The sequence below is a fragment of the Onthophagus taurus genome, chromosome 7, assembly GCF_036711975.1.
Source record: "Onthophagus taurus isolate NC chromosome 7, IU_Otau_3.0, whole genome shotgun sequence".
In the NCBI taxonomy this organism is placed as follows: domain Eukaryota; kingdom Metazoa; phylum Arthropoda; class Insecta; order Coleoptera; family Scarabaeidae; genus Onthophagus; species Onthophagus taurus.
The window spans coordinates 32,333,280-32,352,934 of NC_091972.1; the positions used below are offsets into that span (position 1 = coordinate 32,333,280).

The following is a 19,655-nucleotide window of genomic DNA, read 5'->3' on the forward strand; positions in this document are numbered from 1 at the left end:
ATCCATCTATTGAAAGTTATACCGCAATTCGGACATACGAAGCTGGATGTCCAGGGCTTGTCTAAATTCGTCAAAGTAAACCCAAAATAATGAGAATACGCTTGTTTTATAACAGTTGTCCGCAAATAAAGTAGAACAAATCAGGATTGTTCTTGCATTCAAAACTTCTGCTGCTGTTAGCCATTATCAACAAAACTTTTACAACACTTTGCTATTTTCTTAAACGAAAGGTCACTGATCCTTTTATCCCAAAAAATATTTGAAAAAAAGACTGTTTAGCAGAACAAGGTTCTAATATATAAAGAAGTGGAGTTATTAAAAAACACTTTTTCACAGAAAGTGATTGTTTTTTAACAATGAGAATTTCTTTTGCCAAAAAAGGTCTAACAGGTAAATGCGCGAGTTCTTAAAAACTTTTTCCAAGAATGTTATTGTTTGTTGTATTTAAAAAATAATAATATTTATTTCAGTGAATTTAATGTTTATACTTAGTGCCTGGAAGAGTTAAAACGCCTCTTTATTAAAAAAAATTATTTATATTTCGTAATAATGTTTCAATAATACAGTAAAAATGACAAAAAATAAAATTTTGCACGATTGTCGTAAATTAACGATATCTCCGGTAAAATACGTTTGATCATGGTGTCCAATTGTGTTCATATATAATTCTTTTTCGTTACGGTACGATTCAGTGATAAAAAAATGCCAAAAAATTTGATTTTGTTGAGTTGTTTTAGGCTGTAGCAAAATAACGGAGAATCCGATTTATGCCATCAATACTTCAAAATGTTCGTCTGGATCTCTACTTTCATGTCCATATAGCTACAGAAGCTGTGTACAGAAGCACACTATATAAAAAATATACTAAACATGAACCGTTGCTATGTTTTTTAATTTACGATTTTCCACATTTTTGGGTATATCTCAAGAACTGGAAAAAAATATCGCAGTCTTCGAGGAAAAAATTGATTAAAATTTGTAAACTAGTGTTATTAGTTCTTGTTCTATATCCAATATGCCCTGTTCACTAGAAGAATTTTCCCGTTCTTTATAAAATATATTTCCGTGTCTGAATTTTCAGGGACTTCTTCCTCCTTCATTTCCCGTAAACAAACTTCAATAAATTGACTCAATCGTTGTTGTTCATTTTTGTACATGGAGTTCATATGAAAACTTCTCACTTTAATTTTTGAAAATCTGGAAATTTATGAAAATAATTGCTGAAAACAATATTGGTTTACCGTTTATAAAAAAGGGTTGAAATTGTATTAATTTAATCCGACGACGAAAATCCATGCTCAACGACATTTAATGAAAAGTAGCCGGATAAGAACACGTCACATAGATTACTCTTAAATATTATTTCCAAATTTACTCAGACCGGATATGTTGAAAATGTAAAACAAAATCAGTCGAAAGTTTTAAACGAAGCCATTAAAGTGCAAGGATTAATACTTCATTACGTCAAATTTTTGGTGAAACTAGAAATTTCTAAGCTACTGTTTATAAAATTATACCACTTCATAAATTTCATCCTTATAATAATACATCAAGTAATGAAGAGTAAAAGTAACGAAATTCCTCATCTAATTGTCCAGTATCATCAATAAATTAATGTATGTGCAGACATTTAGAGAGACCCAGTAGTTGGTCCAATCATTATCAATGGAAATCTAAATAAGCATATTTGATTTTACATGATGAGGGTTCCTGATTACATTTTTAGAAAGGTGGAACTCCTCCTCACTATGTCTTTTCAGTATGTCTTTTGTCTCTAAATCTCATTGATGGTTTACCTGATGGTCTGGTTCCGGACGGATTATTTGTAAGCACAATCTATTATCTGGCATTTTACGAACGTGGTTGTGCTAAAATCTCTCTTGCACTGTCTTACCCATCTCATAATGTCCTGAACTCCATATTGGTCGATGATGCCGGAGTTTTTGTATCCCATCTAGTCTTTCCTGAGATTGTCCTCAAGGTTTTTATTTTTGCTTCACTTAACATGCTCTTAGCTTTGTTCGTGTCTTCGTGTATTTCAATGCCGTAAGTTGTCACAATCCATTTTCCTGAATTTGTTCGACCAAACAGTATCTTGTAGGCAGCTTGAAATTGCGGACGCTTTCTTGATTTGACTTCTTAGTTCTTTTGCGGGATTGTGAGTGCATGAGATGTTTACACCCGAATAGGAAAATTCTAAGACTTGTTCGATGGACTACCAACTTACATCTTATTGGCTCTCTTGCTAACACCATGCATTTAATTATTAAAGTAGAGGGCTTTGTTCGATTGATAGAGCTTGTGTTGTTGTCTTTGCATGTCTTTGAGTTGACGATTATTACACATTTTCTTTTGGCCCATTTCACATCCTAGGTTTATTACTTCCTCGATTGTTTTGTCCATTCATAAGTTGAACAAAAATGGGCTGAGACTAACGCCTTATTGTATGCCGCGTGGTGTGGGGATGTCTTCGGTTAGTTTCGGCATTTGTAATAAGATTTTCTTTTTTGAATATAGAGATTGTTATTCTGTTATACCATTCAATTGGTATTTCTGAATGGCACAGCACTCTGTTAAATAGCTTTTGGTTCTGTTCCTCCATATTTGAGCAATTCATTGGGTGTGTTGTCGATTCCAGGAGACATCTGTTGTCCAGTTTGCCAACTTTTTCTTTGACTTCTTCTATCCGGATAATAGTTCTTGTGCTTACAGCTTCACTAACGTGTATTGCCTTTTCGGGGGTGTAAAATATTTTTCTCAATCTTTCTGTATCACCACATTTGTCTGTTCATACTCGTTGAGCATTTTCCAATTGAGCTCCATACAGGTCATAGTCCATATCGCTGATGAATTGACTGCAATATTGTCTCCTTATAGCTTATTCTGGGCTTTATTTCGTTTCTTATAAGAGTATATTCAGATAAGTTTTTGGATGTGCTTTTTCAGGATAAGTACCTTTTCCTTTTTAGTTCAGAGGCTAAATTCCAAACTTTTTTGCATAATCAAATTTGGTGTTGTTTAATTTAGTCATCATTTGTAAAGATGCTTCATGCTTGGATATCAGTGAATCTAAGTTATATTTTCATTAGAAAAGTTATCCATTATTTGATAGTTTCTAAGGAAGTGATTATTTCAAGGAGTTAAATAATTCGACCTGTATTTATTAAAGTTTTGCAGTTATGCAATAACCAAGATGCAATAAATGTTTAATTCGTAAACATCTCATCAATTCGAATTCATTCAATAAATTGTGTAGTATTTAAATAAAAATATGTCGTTCTTAATGGATTAATTAATGGAAGAACATATGGTGATTTCTTGATTTCAATTAAAATTTTCAAGATTTGTATGTAGAACTCATAATTTTGCAATACAAATAAAAAACTATGGTTATCACTCGGCCGATGCATGAACGCGCATTTCCTACGTATCTACATACATGAGTCCGCTTCGTTACCCGACAAAAACGTAAACACTGCAATCAGCCGGTGGCCACGTGGTCATGTTTTCTTGGCATCTCTCTCGTCGGGTTTATAAAGTGCGCCGCACGAACCCAACCAGAAACAGTCAAGACTCGTCGCCGGCGGTGAGAAATTCGCCGATCAGCTCAGCTCTTCTATAAACCATATCATAAAAGAGAATATTTTGCCAATCAAGAAAGAAGAAAAAGTATTAGAAGCCATGTTTACAGCTAGTGCATCCAGCCTAAGATCAGGGCTTCGTCGTGAGATTCAAAGGCACATCAGTAAAACATCGAGCGTCCCAAACAGCGACGCTTTCGTTCCCAGAAAATCGTCGAATACACGCAAGGATTCGGACGCAGATAAATGGTCCAGACTGAACAGGCACAATAACAAGAGGTAAGCCGGTCGTTGACACTCTTTCCTCGGTGCCTACGTGACTCGGTTCTCGTTCCCTTTGGAAGCTTGACCCCTTCATCTCTCTTGCTAGTGGGTTTTCAATTCTTTGTGACTGTTTTGTAATCGGTGGATTCTAAACGAATTTCTTTCGAAGAAACTAAGATTGAAATATTAAAAAAGTAGCGTTTTCTGTTTAACAAATACTGTGTGAAAAATGCTGATAATATTTTACAATAGTGCATTCTAACTTTACGTAAAAAAGTGGTTAAGGAATTTAAAAGTTATTTTAGAATTTTTGATAGTAACGTATTTAGTCAAATTCTTTAAAAGTTATTTCAAACTTGCCTCTATAATTCGGTTATAATTTTATTGAATTTTAGAGAACATAAAAAATTTTGGTACTATTGAATAATCAAAGTGTTAAAGTTTTTGACTGGTTGCAAATAAGATGCTATTTACAAGTACCAATACTTTGTGTTACATAATACCATAATTAAATTCCAATTACAAGCTAAAAATAAATGGATATTCCATTAACTACATAGTTATAAATTGACTTGCAAAAAATTCCATTGTTCATTCTTTCCAACATAAAACTAAAATAAGAAAACGAGGTGATAAAATTAATAAACACATTTACTACAAAGACATTGTTAATGCTCAAGCATAACTCAATAAAAATTAAATTTTATTCTACTTTTATGTCAATCACACATTTACAAAATTACCCTCCCTTAAATTTGTATTCAGTATAATATGAGTCATTGTTTTAATTTGTTTTAAAATTCTGGAAATATTTTATTTGTTTAAGTAATTTATCCAATGTTTTAGAGTTAAAAATAGATGCATAACAATATTTTTGTTTTAATTTTTTGCTTTTGTTTCATTGTATGAGGTAGCATACAATGTATAAAGTCATAAAATGATAATGTTTTGTATGTTAATTAATTCTCTTTTCAGCAGTGCAACCGAGTTTAACCAATTTTTATTGTTTCTCTTTTTCTTATTATTCCTTATCGCTAATCTGTCAAAGATGGCATTATTTTTCTGTTAATGTGGTTTCCATTAACAAATCACTCAAATTTGTAAAAAAAAATATTTTTCTTTAATTATGCCGCGTAGTTACTTTTTGTACTAGATTCCAAATAAGATTTCATGTACGTTGATCGAGATGATCCCTATTACTCTAAAAAGTTGTCAGCTGTTTGAAATGATTCACAATTACTCCAAATTGTTTTTAATTAATTGTACTCAATAAGTTTAATTGGTTATCATTCCCACGCGTAGTAATTTATTTATATTAAGGTTCTGAAACCTACTACTTCAGTCTGCTCATATTTGGAAAACATGTTCCTTAATTATTCTTTGCGTATGCTGGGAAGTTGATTTCTAGCGTTCATACCACCGTATAGAAGAATTCTTTATAGGTTTTTTTTTGGAGGCTGTATTTGCTCTTGGGAGTCCATCTTTTATTATCCTTGGTAGTCTTGAGACTTTCATACGTTCAACGTGGTCCTTCCATTTCCATTCCCACAAGTGAATCTTGTTAATAATCTGAGCCACTTCGTCTCCACTGTTTTGAGGATTCTTTTTGAGACAACTCTTATACATACGGATCTTGCTTTCTAGGGACATAGTTAGCTGATAACTTAATATTAAAGCTCCTTTCGTTGTTTGAGCGATAATTAATATCTTTTTGGAGCTGCTAGCTGTGCTATAGGCTTGTTGGATACTGCAAATTTGCATGGCTCTCTTGGTATTCTTAGAGATTTTGTTTTTGACACCAATATGTCTTCCAACTTTTTCGTGTCAGTTATTTTGTCCATAATCAAGTTGAAGACTGCGGGAATGTTCCTCTCTGCACTGAGGTTGAAGAGGGCTGACGGGAGCAGGAGTTTTCTCCTTCATATTTCTTGTATAACAAAATACAGTAAGATTTCAATAGAATAATTCTTTAGAGTTATGTGATAATATTATCAACTTAAATCCTGTTGAACTTCAATGACAGTGAGCATTTGACTATATTGGAAAAGCCCCCAGTTTTAGCCAAAACAACCAAGTGAAGCAATGTTAGCAGCCAAGGAAGCAATACGGTTGTCTAAAAAGATAAATATTTTAAAATTGTATTACTGATATAAAAATAAGCTCATTATTAGTTTATCTTTTCTCGAGCAACCAACGATCTTTGAGGAACTTGTCACAATTCTAGCACATATCACATCTTCTAAGACCAAATTTGATATTAAAGCCAGGTGATATCTTGTATAGTATATCTTAAAATATATTTGATCCAAGTCTCTTGAAATAACGCATTTTTTAGTTGGTTGTTAGCTACCATAAAACAATGATTACATTTTCAAACTTTAAAAAATGTTGCTACCACTTCATTGCTGCCAAATCCTTAAATCACGTGTGAAATGCTTTACAGAAGTCTGGTGGGACTGTTTTATTTGGATATTATATCTCCAGAGGTCACAAGTTTGACTTTGTGAACCTCTTTGTTTTATATTATTCAAATAGACCATTCAAAATGCTTTTGATGAAGATAATTTGTATTGTATGTACATATTTTCTGTGTAAGAGCTAAGTGATATCTATTGTAATCTGATTGAGTTATCCTGAAATAACCAGCTGTTTTAAATGTTATTGATTAGTTCTTAGGAGCAATGAGGTTATTACAATGAACAGTGTCTTGCCCGTTTAGTTCTCCTTTTGAAACCGTGGTACCAACATTTGCATCCATTTGAAGCTTAACCATCCTCCTGTTTTCCCCTTTTTCTATTATATAACAGTTCAAACAAATACAAAAAGTACAAATATACTAGATTAAGTCTTTTTCAGACTTCCCATTAAACTAACATAATTTGCAATATTAGTTAATGATTTGCGTTTGGATCGACTAGAGTTTGTAGCTCAATGAGCGAATTGTTGTATCACACTGACACATCACTTGCACTACAATTTTAACCTTTATAGTCAATTGTTATTGAGAAAATGAATTTTTATGTCTAAAGGCAGAACCTGATGTAAAGATCATAAAAACGGCAATTGCTGCGTAAACAGTATTCAGTGAACCTCCAGAGTGATACACATGTGATAATATTTTTGCCATGATGATAAATCTATCGGACTTTTTTTGTCAGTTGGCTTCTTGGTTCAATCTGTTTGGTAGTGATGATATTAGGACTGAAGGTGACGAAGATACTCCAGTGAAAGTTGAAGATAAAGCAAGTGCAATGAATGATAGCGACGATTTTGGTGTTGAGAAGCAGTGTGGATCGCTCATTTTACTTGTGCTACCTTTTTGTTTCCATGCAAAGTGTATTTCTCGTCGTCTCATCATTTGCACTGCTCATATATCTGACACATTCCGCGCTTTTCTATTTTTCATTGATCCATATGAAAATACAGTCGAATTACTTATTTGCATAGACCAATTTTGTCAACTCCGATTCAATTCTACGATTCGACAATGAAGAGCAAAAAGGAAGTGAACCAAATAAACGTACATAAAGGTTGATGAGCAATTTCGTTTGATTCATGGACGCATATCATTTTGAAGATAGGTTGATTTATTATATTACATTGCTTTTTAATTAGCATTCGACCAATTATTTTGAAAAAAAGAATCAAATTTTATAATAAAGCAACATATATCATACATATTTGATCATATCGCTGTAATAGGAAGAATATAAGTTATCTACTGCACCGTTCTGTATCATGCTCGACATTTCTGCTTACAATGTTTACAAAATTGTGTTCTACAATATTTATCAAATTGAGTGGATTGCAAAAGAAGTTTTCACAGAAGATTATTCTTGACTACGGGAAGCGAATGTGTTTCACTCACAAGTATTACACATTATCGAATAAAAGCAATAATCTTTACAGCGTTCAATATAACTAGTTCATGTGCAACACAATGACGCAATATTTCTTACAATTAGACATCAGAGATCAATTTCACAACATTGACGGTTCATAAAAGAACTCTATATGATATTCATTAATATAAATATAATTTACGCATAGGAATATAATGTAACACTACGTTTAGGACAAGTTCTCTTCGTAAGTGATAAATCTTATGAAGATAATCAAGGCTAGAAAAGCTAGGTCATAAAGTTAATTTATATTAAATTTATCTATTTACATTCTCATTGATTATCATGTTCAGAATATAACTACATGGTATTTCAGAAAATAATAGAAATTTATTGTTCTTACTGATTGTGAGTTATTTCGTGGTTGACAATAAACATCTTTTCGATTAAATATTAAAGTAAAGTTTAATTTAAAAGTATCAAAATGGAATTAGTCCTATATATTATTTGTATCATATGTTTTACACTTTACTTATACGTTAATACGTTTATGATGTAACCGGATATACACGCAGTTGAAGTTTATGTCGTCCAGTTCCATGTTTTTAATCCAATTTTTAGCCATAAAAACAGTGGAAAGGAGAACTTTTCTAAAAAACTAAAACTACTGCAGCAATAATAATCTCATCATTAAAGTGTTCAGCATTCAACATATTAATATTTTTACCGCAAAGTTTTTTGGAAAGTTCCGATTCTATTTTTATGAAACGAACTGTTATTAAGACTTTTTTAATCCTTTTGTTTATTATTATAAATTTATTTTAAAACAATATTATTTTGAAACTGATATTTTTATGATATTTTGGTACACATTCTGTATTTATCATTCCTACAATACAACGCATTTTGGTAACAACAAAAAATACGTCACCACAAAGACATTCGTCATGTGCCTATAAATAAAAATCACTTTTTAATAAAATCCTTATCGTTTAATTCGTCCTGTCGTCTGCCCTTGTATATGGAAATAAAACATGGGTAATCATAATAGACATAAACATCTGGAATGAACATTCATCGTTTGAATAGCTTATGTGAATGAACAGATTGAAAATTACAATTTTTTCTAATTGCCTATCTACGTTTTTAACTTATCTATAACATACTCATTTTTAAATAATCGCGAATTTTGTTTGATAAGAGCTTCGTGTGTATAAGATAATCCAAAAAATAGGCCAACCGTTATCATGATTTATTAGAACCTTAGCGGGGGATCTAAGTATTCTCATAATACTTTCTTAATTATCATCATAAATTAATTTAAGAAGTTTAACGTTTTTATTTCCAAGGTTGAATTGACTGGAAAGATTTTGACAAAAAAAAACTGGTTATTGTGTTCTATTTATGGTATGGCGCTGATTATTTAAATAAACTTATTTAATTAACATGTATGCAAAATAAACGCGTTGTTTTTCCTAGGCGAGTACGCATTTTTTATAGCTATTCGCACGTGTTAGCACTACATAACGAAAGAGAGTTTGTTAGTTAGTACGCACTTAATAATATGAAATTGTTGACGTCCGAGTTTCAATATACATAGTCCTAAATACAATCGTGTCGTATTAACCCTAATTGGTGTACTAAACTGTGCGTGATATGTAAAAGTTCTTCATTGTATTTTATTACAAAAGAAGAAAATTATTTATTACGCATACACACTTTTTCTGTTATTGTTCTGTTTATTATTTCTTTTTTTGTTGAAACATGGGAATTAACTTCACGCCTTTTGGTGTTGATGTTACACTTCCTGTTTTTTATTTTTAAATAACCAATATGAATGTATCCGTAATTTAAAATTTTTTAATGACCAGAAAATTGGCTATTAAATAACTACGAATCATTATACAATTAATATACATTTCAACAATTTCAAGGTAATCAACAAAGTTGATTAAATAAACCTCATAATTCATTTAAATTTATCAAAGAAGTAATTTTTTTCCAAACTTTTTTTGTTTAGAGCCTTATCAACACTTCAAGCCAAAATCGTACCGCAAGCTACAACCGTAAATGTAGGCTCAAAGGAAGAAAGTCGCGAATTTATGGCCGTTTTTCCGGATATTGTCCGTGATCTTACCGACGCCGGAAGACACACGGACATTCCGGAAGTTACCAAATGGTATGCTAAAGTATTACAGCATAACGTACCAAATGGTAAGAAAAATCGTGGATTAGCTGTTGTTGCTGCTTATAAAATGCTCGAAGATGCAGCCAATCTAACTCCTGAGAATGTTCGGTTGGCTAACATTTTAGGATGGTGTGTTGAAATGGTAAGTTTCATTCTTTTTATTTTAAATTTATTTTATAAATAAACCAAGTAGGTTTTGTATGTCTATTTTGTATTGTTGGGTCTAGATTGTACCTTTTTGTTGCTTTATAATGATAAGTTAAAGCTTATAATGAGCTAGATTATTTCCAAAGGGATTAGTATTTTAACTCTGTAAACTCCTTAAACTTACTCAATATAATATTCTTCTGGTTAACATTTTGGGATGATATGTTAATTATATTGTGTACTCGTTCTTTCCCAATTATAGCCTAAAGATTAACATATATTAATTGATTCAAAAGAGAACTCAATTTTAGTTAATTTTAAACGAGAACATTTTTCATTATTATGTGGAAATCACGGAAATGATTAAGGGTTGTTACTAATTATTTATTTTTAACCATACTAAATCAGCTAACCAAATAGTTTTGTTTCAATAACGGGTTTTTAATTGGCAAATTTATTAAGTAATTGCTTCACATTTCAGAAGATTTTAATATCGTGAGTTCCTAACAATTCAAAAACATTTCTTGGAGCAAAGCTAGTAAATGAATAAAAGATTTTAACAATCGCCAAAAACTAACTACTTAATCACCTTTATGTATTATCTACTATTTATCTTTAACTTTTCACTCTTGAAAAGACCTATCTATTTTTTATTATCTACATTTGTTGTTATTATTATTAATTACATCGTTTAAGAAAGTAATATTGTCACGTTCCTCCTCAACCCTCTACAGAATTTGGTTACAAATAGCTTTATGTTTATTTACTCTATTTATATGTGGATCTCATACACCTGCGTTACTCTGGAATTGGGATATTTTCGGATAGACAACAAACAACAGTTTCGGCCCCTTCTAACCTTTATTATATATTTTTTTCTTACAACTGTTTATCGTGTTTATCATAATCCCAACACCCCTGGCTAAACCCTGCTACTTAATTCAAACGCGAAGTAGATCGGAACCACTTCATTGCACCAATTGGAATATGTGTAGCAGAATATTCTTGGACTTATTTATGTGGGCTTTGAGATTAATGGAATTTATTTATACACTTGTACATAAAAAGTGAACAACCAACAAAAATGCTGATGTTGCCTAGGTATACATGTGAGAAGTAACCTTGACGACTTTTATTGTGATACCTGCGAACATTGTAACTATTCTGGAAGAAAATCCAGATCAGTAGAATTGGACACCATGCATATTGTCAAACAAGAAAGGTACTAATAAGATTTTTGTTACCGATCCCTGTGGGTTAATCAATTAAAAGTTGGACCTAGTAGCGCTACTTCGCTGAAGTGCAAGTGGGAAGAACTATCATCTATGCCTCCCACTGGGTTAAAACTAAATCTTTCCCAAATAGCGAGATAGTGTGGGAGTTTTTGACAGAACAAGTGATGTCGTGACACAGCTCGTTCAAAATATTGTTGAATGATTGATGATCTTGGTCATTGAGATCTTAAAAATGTTAGAAACTGCCTTCTTTTTTTCATCAACATATAATCTCTGCACTAACTAAGGAATGGGCAAACAAAACATAATCGAAATGATATATACGCCGACCTTACAAAAAGAATTAAGCTGATACTCAATTTTATCACATTAGGTACTTGTGTAAAATACTATTCATCACGAAACAAGTGAATATACCAAGTGATTTTGAAACGACAATTTTGCTAATAAGACATTTACTAACTAAGCTATTTATTAGATTTAGTTTTTGGTTTTTACTACATCCGTATGTTATTTATGAAAAAGTAGAACTTTAGAGATGATGGACTCATAATATGTGCTTTATTGCTCGTTATACAGGATAATTTATTAGCTCACCATCAAATGTTGACATATGATAGCTAATCCAACTATCAAAAAAAAATGTTAATGAACATATGTCCTATTTCAATTATTTACGAAATTATAACACTTGAAAGTTTTCTGCAGCGAATTTATTAATAGTCAGTAAAATCAAACATTAAAGAAAAACAAAGTTGTCATTGTAATATGTCAGTTTGCTGTAAGGTTTAATTATTACATACAAAAAGAAACTCAAAATGTACGCTTATAGCACTGAAGAGTATGCTGATATAATTTTCGTGTATGGTTTTTGCAATGGAAATGCTCGATAATCAGAAGATATCAAGAAAGATTTCCACAGCGTCATTTGCCATATTATTCAGTTTTTAGCGATTCTTTCAGAAGGCTTCGAGAAACAGGTAATCCTGCTTCAGTAAAAGCTATTCGACCGCACGTAATTAATATAGAGGACGAAGAAGCTGTAATTAATGTTGATAATCCTTCCATCCGCACTCGAAGAATAGCACACAACATACATGTAACTCAAAATTTTGCATGCCGCGCATTGAACCGCGAAGTCCTTCATCCGTATCGTAAACGGAAAGTTCAAGCTTTACAGGCAGGAGATAATCAGCAACGGTTAGCATTTTGTGAATGGTTATTGCAGCAACATGCCCAAAATAATGACTTTATTTCAAATGTTCTCTGGACAGACGAATCATGTTTTACACAAGATGAACAAGAGGCATTACTAAATCCGCATGCGATTAGAACTCTTAATTCGTCGTTGTGAAGCATGTATTCTAACAGAAGGAGACCATTTTGAACAATATTTGTAATATTTATGTGTTTTAAAAAAAATGTTGCAGTTAATTATGATATAAAAATTAAAACTTTAAACTAAACTTAAACATATGTTCATTAACATTTTTTTTGGTAATTGGATTAGCTATCATATGTCAAAGTTTGATGGTGAGCTTATAAATCACCCTGTATATAACATTTTTTGAAGAGGTTCATGTTTTCTTAAATTTTCAAGCCATTTTCAATTGGAAATCGTTTGCAAAGTTTTATCTACTTATTGATTTTATCAACATCAATTTAATAGCTCCTTGACATTAACCCAACATTTACTTTTAAATCTATTTTCTTGATAATGAACAATTTCTTTTATCACATAAGAGACATTATCAGTTCCTTGGACTGCTTTAATTGGTTTGTCAGAAAAAAATTTAACGGACACTCAATATTCAATATTTTTATGGAAATGTTATCTCAAGCTTTTCCAATGATTTCTATGGCATTAAAAACATTGAAGTGTTTTAGTTCATTTTTTTAGGTGTTTTAAATGTTCCTTTACACGTCTCTTCTATGATAAACACGGATACACGGGTTTAGTAATCTTTTTCTATAATTATCTTGAGTATTTATCCGCCACTCCAAACTCTGCTTTATCGAATCATTTTGCTATTAAAATTCAGCATTAGAAGTTAGCATTTTAAAGATATCTGAGTGTTTTCATAATAATCATAATATTCGTCTTCTCATTGCGTTGATACACTTACGTGCCCACTCAATTTGCAAATTTATTTATTTTTATTTCTTAATCTTTTGATCATAAATGTTCTAATTCTCTTCTAAAAAACAGAAAATGAGAATGTCATGTTAGCCTTAAGTTCAAAAAGATCAGAATACACATTTCAAAACTTGGGCAAGATTTAAGGTGGTTTGTCTTTTGAACCATATAGTTAGAAACATTATAATTGGGCTGTAGCAAAAAGAATATGAATAACAGTGTGAAGAAAAAACATAGTAGTATATAGACACATTATAAATAAACTATAAAATTTTAATTTTATTATTGACGATTACGAGCTCGTTTTTATAACAATGGTAAACCAATAGCAATTTGCTGCGAGGCTTCAGCAAAAAATATGAAAATCTCTCATATACATTTCTAGGGTCTTCCAATATAGGTTCTTATCTGACACCAGACACGGCAATATGAATAAAAGTTACTTTTCATTTATCTTCACTTCATTACAATCAAAGGAAAAAGGTTACCATCACTAAACAAAAGATAAACTCTTGTCGAAGAGGCGGTCAGCCCTTCTTTCTTACAGAAGGTGAACATGAAGATAAGACGGCATATTGTTGCAACAAAATGTTTATTTATATTAATTTTGTCTTCGAACCCAGGTTTTCCTTTAACACTGGGGCTAGTATATTCCTTCACAAAGTCTTGAATTATCTCATTGTTTCTGCCACTCATCAACACATTACAATGTAAGACCTGTATCAAATAGTTTTAAGAAATGTGTTTGATAATTCACACAATACATAATGAGACTGATATATGTAATAAACTTTATTCAATTTTATTATATCATAAAATAATGAATGAATAATGATAATAAGCAGAACGAGAATAAACTCGGGTACTCATTCATAAATAATCTCAAAAGTTGCTGGTTTTGTAACAATACTTATAATGTTATACTTAACGAATCCCAATGTCTAGATGTTTTATAATTAAATGAATAAAAATATAAATGTATAAAATAAATATACAGGGTGTCAGATAAAAAACGCCCCAAGCTCTAACTCTGTTATTTATATTTCGATTTTCTTGAACCAGGTACCAAATGAAATAGTACCATAAATACTACATTTTAGGCTACAAATAAAATTTGTTCAGCACCCCCTGTACATAAATATATAAAATCGATAATAAACGAGTAACTACAGCTGCATAAACTTATAGCAGACTACAACAAACGGCTAGACATAATCATTTAAACAAACACAATATCCAAATACGACAGAATATGAATTCATTTACTACGATATTGCTTCGACAGATATGAAAGAGAAGAAACTTGGTCAACTTAATATTGGATTGTTAAAAGTCATTTTTGTGGCTTGTATAGATTTTCTAATGTATTTACATAACATTAGATAGCTTAATTTATCTGTAATTTCTCAAGTGTGACTTTTGCATTATAGAAAATGAATGCAAAATGAACTTTTAGATTAATTACAGTTAATGGGAACCGAAGCTGACCCAAATCGGAACCCAATCCAAAAAAACTATTCGAATTTCCACTACTTAAATAATGTCGTATTTTATTGATTAACCCTCTGAGAATATTTTTAGCCAAAACAAACGTTTGCAATTTGTAAATATTTTATTGTTTACCCAATCTTCAAAGAATATAAATTATTTGGTTATTAATAAGATGCTAATAGTATTGAATGATCGGATTCTTTATTATGGATTAGTACATATCAATAAATAATTCCAGAGTACATATTAGTAATCACAATAAATAAAGAATATAATATTACCATTAATAATAATAATACTTTACAAGAAAATAATCAATACTTGGTTACATTTATTACATATTCTTTTCAAGTTCGCCTCCAAATCGTCATCAAAGATATATAATTTTCATAATTTCATCTTTATTCCGGTTCATTAAGACGTAACCGAGCAAAATCTTCAAAAACAATGTTATCATCGTCATCATTAGTATAGCAATCATTTTCGTATTTAGACCTTTCAATACTCTTCATCTTCTTCAAAGCGTTAGATTTTTCTTTTTCAACGGAACCAGGCATGGGATGAAGTAATTTTAATGGAACATCGGTAACTAACTCTCCACCCAAGCTACCACAGCAAACTTTAACCCTTACGGAATAGGAAACGACTATACCAATAGCGTCAGCATTACATTTTCCTTCAGCTACTAAAGTAGAACTGGCCAAATTGACGTCGTCGTCTTTTAGGTGGCCGTCCAAAGCGATACCACGTCGATCCTTATTACTTGAAGCTAAAGGAACCAAAAACATGGTTTTAGTGAAAGATGCCCCTGGAGTTATGGGGCAACCTTCGCGAGTCTCCAAAGAAGCGACGTATTTAGAGTACTGCGCGTTAATCATGGTGATTTCGCAATGTTGGACGACGTAAAGTTTTAGGTTTTTTACCGCTTTCTTGGAGTTGTTTGTAACAACGACGTTCGCCCCAATTTTTTCACCATGATAATAAATTTCTTTATCCAAGGTGACTTCAAGGTTAATTTTTCCACTTGAAAAAGTGAAGCCTTTCGAAACCAAAGAGCTGGGTAGCCGCTTACCTCGGCTGGTCGGAGCAAATTGTAATTTTTTTATGGCCAAACTTACGGTACTCCTTTTGTGGCCGCGATCTTCTTGGTTATCGCCGACAAATATTTTTACGTGGTATTCGACTCCAAGTGGTTTTCCGTGATCGTCTTCCCCTGTTTGAAGGGTTACTGATGTAGGTGACGTATCGGGGAAAGTAAAGGTGAAAGGGGCAGCATTTGCACCCATTTTTTTCAAAAGTTTTTCTTGAACTGTAGTTACAGCTTTTTTCTCGTTGTTATTTGGGAATATTTGTTCGCAAGCAATCACCATTTCTTTGCTGAATTTGACTCCCATGACTTCATCTTCTTCGCGACCATATCTATATGTTGTAATTACTTGCCCAAAAACTTTTCTTTTCTTTAAATATTCATCTTCAACAACCACAACCCCATCTATTGGATCGGTGTGGGTGGTGTAATCGATAAAATCGCGTTTGCTTAAATAAACGGTTAATTTGCCATTTGGGCTGATTTTTTTGAAGACTTTAACTGTCACAACCATTTTGGAAATATAAAAAGTGCACTTTGTAGTTACTATAAGGAAGTTGTAGCAACTTTGAATTAACCTCGGTGTTGATCTGATTTTTATAGAAAAGAAGCGGAAGCACTTGTAAGGTTTTTGGTTTCTAATTGAATTATGAATGGCGTATGGCATAATCGCCTTATTGACCGGTGCTTATATAAATCTAATGTATTTATTTTTGACGAAAGTGGCGCGAACAGATTGACGTATTGGAAAATTGCCAGATTTTCAAAACACGTTTTGTTTTCAAAACCTAAATAAGAACGATTACGAAATAAAATTTTAAATGATCAAAAAATGATTAAAATAAGAATGAAAAAGAAAGTTCTAAAAGAACCTTTTCAAGTGAAGTTTTTTTTGTTATTTAGTTTCAGTCATTCCTCGTCATAACAGATGATCTAATTGATTCAAACGAAAACCGTCGTGGCGATATTTGTTGGTACCGAAATGAAGATATAGGTTTAAAAGCAACTAATGACAGTTTCCTCATTGAGAACGGAATCTTCGTTTTGCTCAAGAAACATTTCTCTCAATTACCCTGTTACCTTCCGATGTTAGAACTTTTCCACGAAGCAGCTTTAAAATCCGCGATGGGACAAACGTTAGATTTCTTTGCGAAGAGAGGTGGTGTTCCAAATTTGGACGCGTTTACGATGAGTCGTTACGATGCCATCGTCAAGTACAGACATTCGTATCATTCGTTTTATCTTCCCGTGGCATTGGCGATGTTTTTATCGTCACGTTTCGATCCAGAAATGCATAGACAGGCGAGGACCATATTATTGGAAATGGGACATTTCTTCCAAGTTCAGGTTTGTTAAAAAAAAATATTCGAATCAAACGATTTTGAATATTTGTATTTTATTTAATTTAGGAGGACTTTTTGAATTGTTTTGGAGATCCTGTGATGACTGGAAAGAAAGGCACCGATATCAAAGAGGGAAGGTGTACTTGGTTGTCTGTAGTTGCATTACAAAGAGCATCTCCGGTACAAAAACAAGTATTCGAGGCGCATTATGGTCGTCCAGAACCGGAGTCCACATCTATAATTAAGAATTTATATGAAGAATTAAGTCTTCCTATTACTTATTCGATTTACGAAGAGGAAAGTTTTAAATTGATTAAAACTCATATTCATCAGATATCTAAGGGATTACCTCACGAGATATTTTTGGATTTTATGGAGAAATTGTTCAGGAGGGAGTGTTAAATTTTAAGATTTGAGAGAATGTGATTTTATTTTATTAATAAATAATTATACTATTTGAGTGCTGTGGGACTGGATAATTTGTTGAAATTTATCTGGTATTTTTATTACTGATTAATTATAGTTTTTTATATTGCTACTACTGGGTAGTGGGATATAATTGATGATATTTTTGTTTTCCTTTTAGGCTATGATTATATTTAGTTTTTATTAACTTGCATTTAAAACGTCCAAGATAGCCTGTATCATTATCATGTAAGAGTATTACATTTATACGAAATATTATAAAAGTTTTAATAATAAACGATTAACAATAATATTATTACATACTCCTGAGTTTTATTTATTTATCCCATCACGTTCATCCTTTAAGATTAAACGGCTAACAAATAAAACTTCAAAAGAGATTTATTTAAGTACTGTTATGAAATGTACTTTTTGTTTGCACAAATGTAATTGAATTTTTGCTGTAACTTAGTCAAGTATTTGTCTTTAAACTACCATTACTTAGATTTTATAGACTATCCTAAGTAAACGCAATGTAAGTTGTTAAAGGTAAACTAAAATATTATAACATCTTTCAGGATGTCTTTCTAAAATGGTTTTGATCTAATATGATCCCATAGATGTTCAATCTTATTCGAGTGCATATAATTCGGTAGCTTTTATCTTTTATTTGCCGAATAAAGCAGTTCCTCTGACCTGTGAAGTACGTTCTTTGTGGACGAATAGCTGTGAAGCTTGAACTTGTGTATCATGCCAACACGATCCAGTTGGAACTGGATTAAAGGCGTTTAATGTTTCCATTGTGAATTAAAAAAACTGACATAAGTGATAATGAAACTACACATTTTCTGGTAAATACAAAGGAAATATCAGCAATGCACAACTACTTACAATATACAGCCAGAACATACCTGAGCAGTATGGTAACAAAAAACTAAGGATCAGTGGCGGGCGTGGCGCAGAGAATAAACAAAGCCAAACAAATGTTTGGAATGTTATTAGGAATAAATGGTCAGATTTTGTATTTTCTCCTACTATAGGCAATGTAAAAGGAAATGACACTAGAGATAAGGAAACGGAAGTGGAAATGGGTTGCACAAATACTAAAAATCGAACGAAAAAATGTCGCGAAACAGGCACAAAAAGTAGAATCTACATCACAGCCGGCGAAGATGAAGGGCTAGGATAACATGGAGAATGATAATGATGGAGGTGTAAAGAGGAGCTCTTCCCTGGTACACCGATGCTTCAAAGACAGTTGGATCCAGAGTAGCTATGAGCATTAGTAAATCAAATAGTCGCATTAAGTTGCCCCTCAGCTCGAACATAACCACTTTTCAAGCAGAAGTTCTTGCTATAAACTTCTGCACCATTTTGAACCTATAAAAGGGACAAAAAGGTGCATCCATAAACATTCTCACAGACAATCGGGTCGCCCTAAAAGCAATTCAGGCCTACACGTATAACTCCGCACTGATTAGAGAGTGTACCAGCAACCTGAGAGAACTCGCTTGGGGCAGTGAGGGCAATGAAAAGGCGAAGAAGCTTGCCAAAGAGACAGCGGAAACGCCGTTTATTAGTTGTTTTGGAAGAGATGGTATATTAGGGATATACCATCTCTTCTAAATTGGACAATCGGCGGATCAAAACCTAGGCTCCAACGGGCCCTTTGTACATCCTCCTGCACCTTCTCCGGCTACATCAACCAGCCTAAGGAATTTCCGACGGTTAGGGTACAGCTCAGAGGTGTACCTTTCCGAAGTCTCTCATTCTGAGGTCTTGCAGAGTGGAGCATTCACACAAGATGTGTCGAACCGTCTCCTCGCTCTCCTCACAGAGGCGACAGAGAGGACTAACAGCAAGCTTAAGGTTATAAAGATGCTTGTTTACCTTACAGTGACCCGTGACGAGTCCCGTTACAGTTCGTAGAGCGTT

General features: G+C 32.4%; 2 protein-coding genes across 7 annotated transcripts in view; one reads left to right on the forward strand and one right to left on the reverse strand.

The window, feature by feature from the left end:
* The window catches only part of LOC111416776 (Farnesyl pyrophosphate synthase), a 69,819-nt gene that overhangs the window by 39,822 nt on the left and 10,342 nt on the right, over positions 1-19,655 (forward strand). For 2 of the 6 annotated variants that reach the window (XM_071197962.1, XM_071197960.1), the window contains exons 3-5: positions 9,708-10,017; positions 16,876-17,319; positions 17,382-18,043. In XM_071197962.1, the coding sequence (XP_071054063.1) occupies positions 9,708-10,017; positions 16,876-17,319; positions 17,382-17,717 (1,090 nt within the window). In that variant the 3' untranslated portion in view covers positions 17,718-18,043. Of the gene's footprint in view, positions 1-3,554; positions 3,861-9,707; positions 10,018-16,875; positions 17,320-17,381; positions 18,044-19,655 lie in introns of those variants that run through there. The other 4 variants (XM_023048877.2, XM_071197961.1, XM_023048875.2 and 1 more) reach the window with 3 other exon arrangements.
* On the reverse strand, positions 15,065-16,556 carry LOC111416777 (arrestin 2). Its single transcript, XM_023048878.2, has one exon. It carries the CDS (start codon positions 16,484-16,486, stop codon positions 15,287-15,289), a length of 1,200 nt encoding a protein of 399 aa, XP_022904646.2. The 5' UTR covers positions 16,487-16,556; the 3' UTR covers positions 15,065-15,286.

Bases quoted from the DNA above. Each gene is read 5' to 3' on its own strand.
- LOC111416777 (XM_023048878.2), bottom strand. From the start codon at position 16,486: ATGGTTGTGACAGTTAAAGTCTTCAAAAAAATCAGCCCAAATGGCAAA.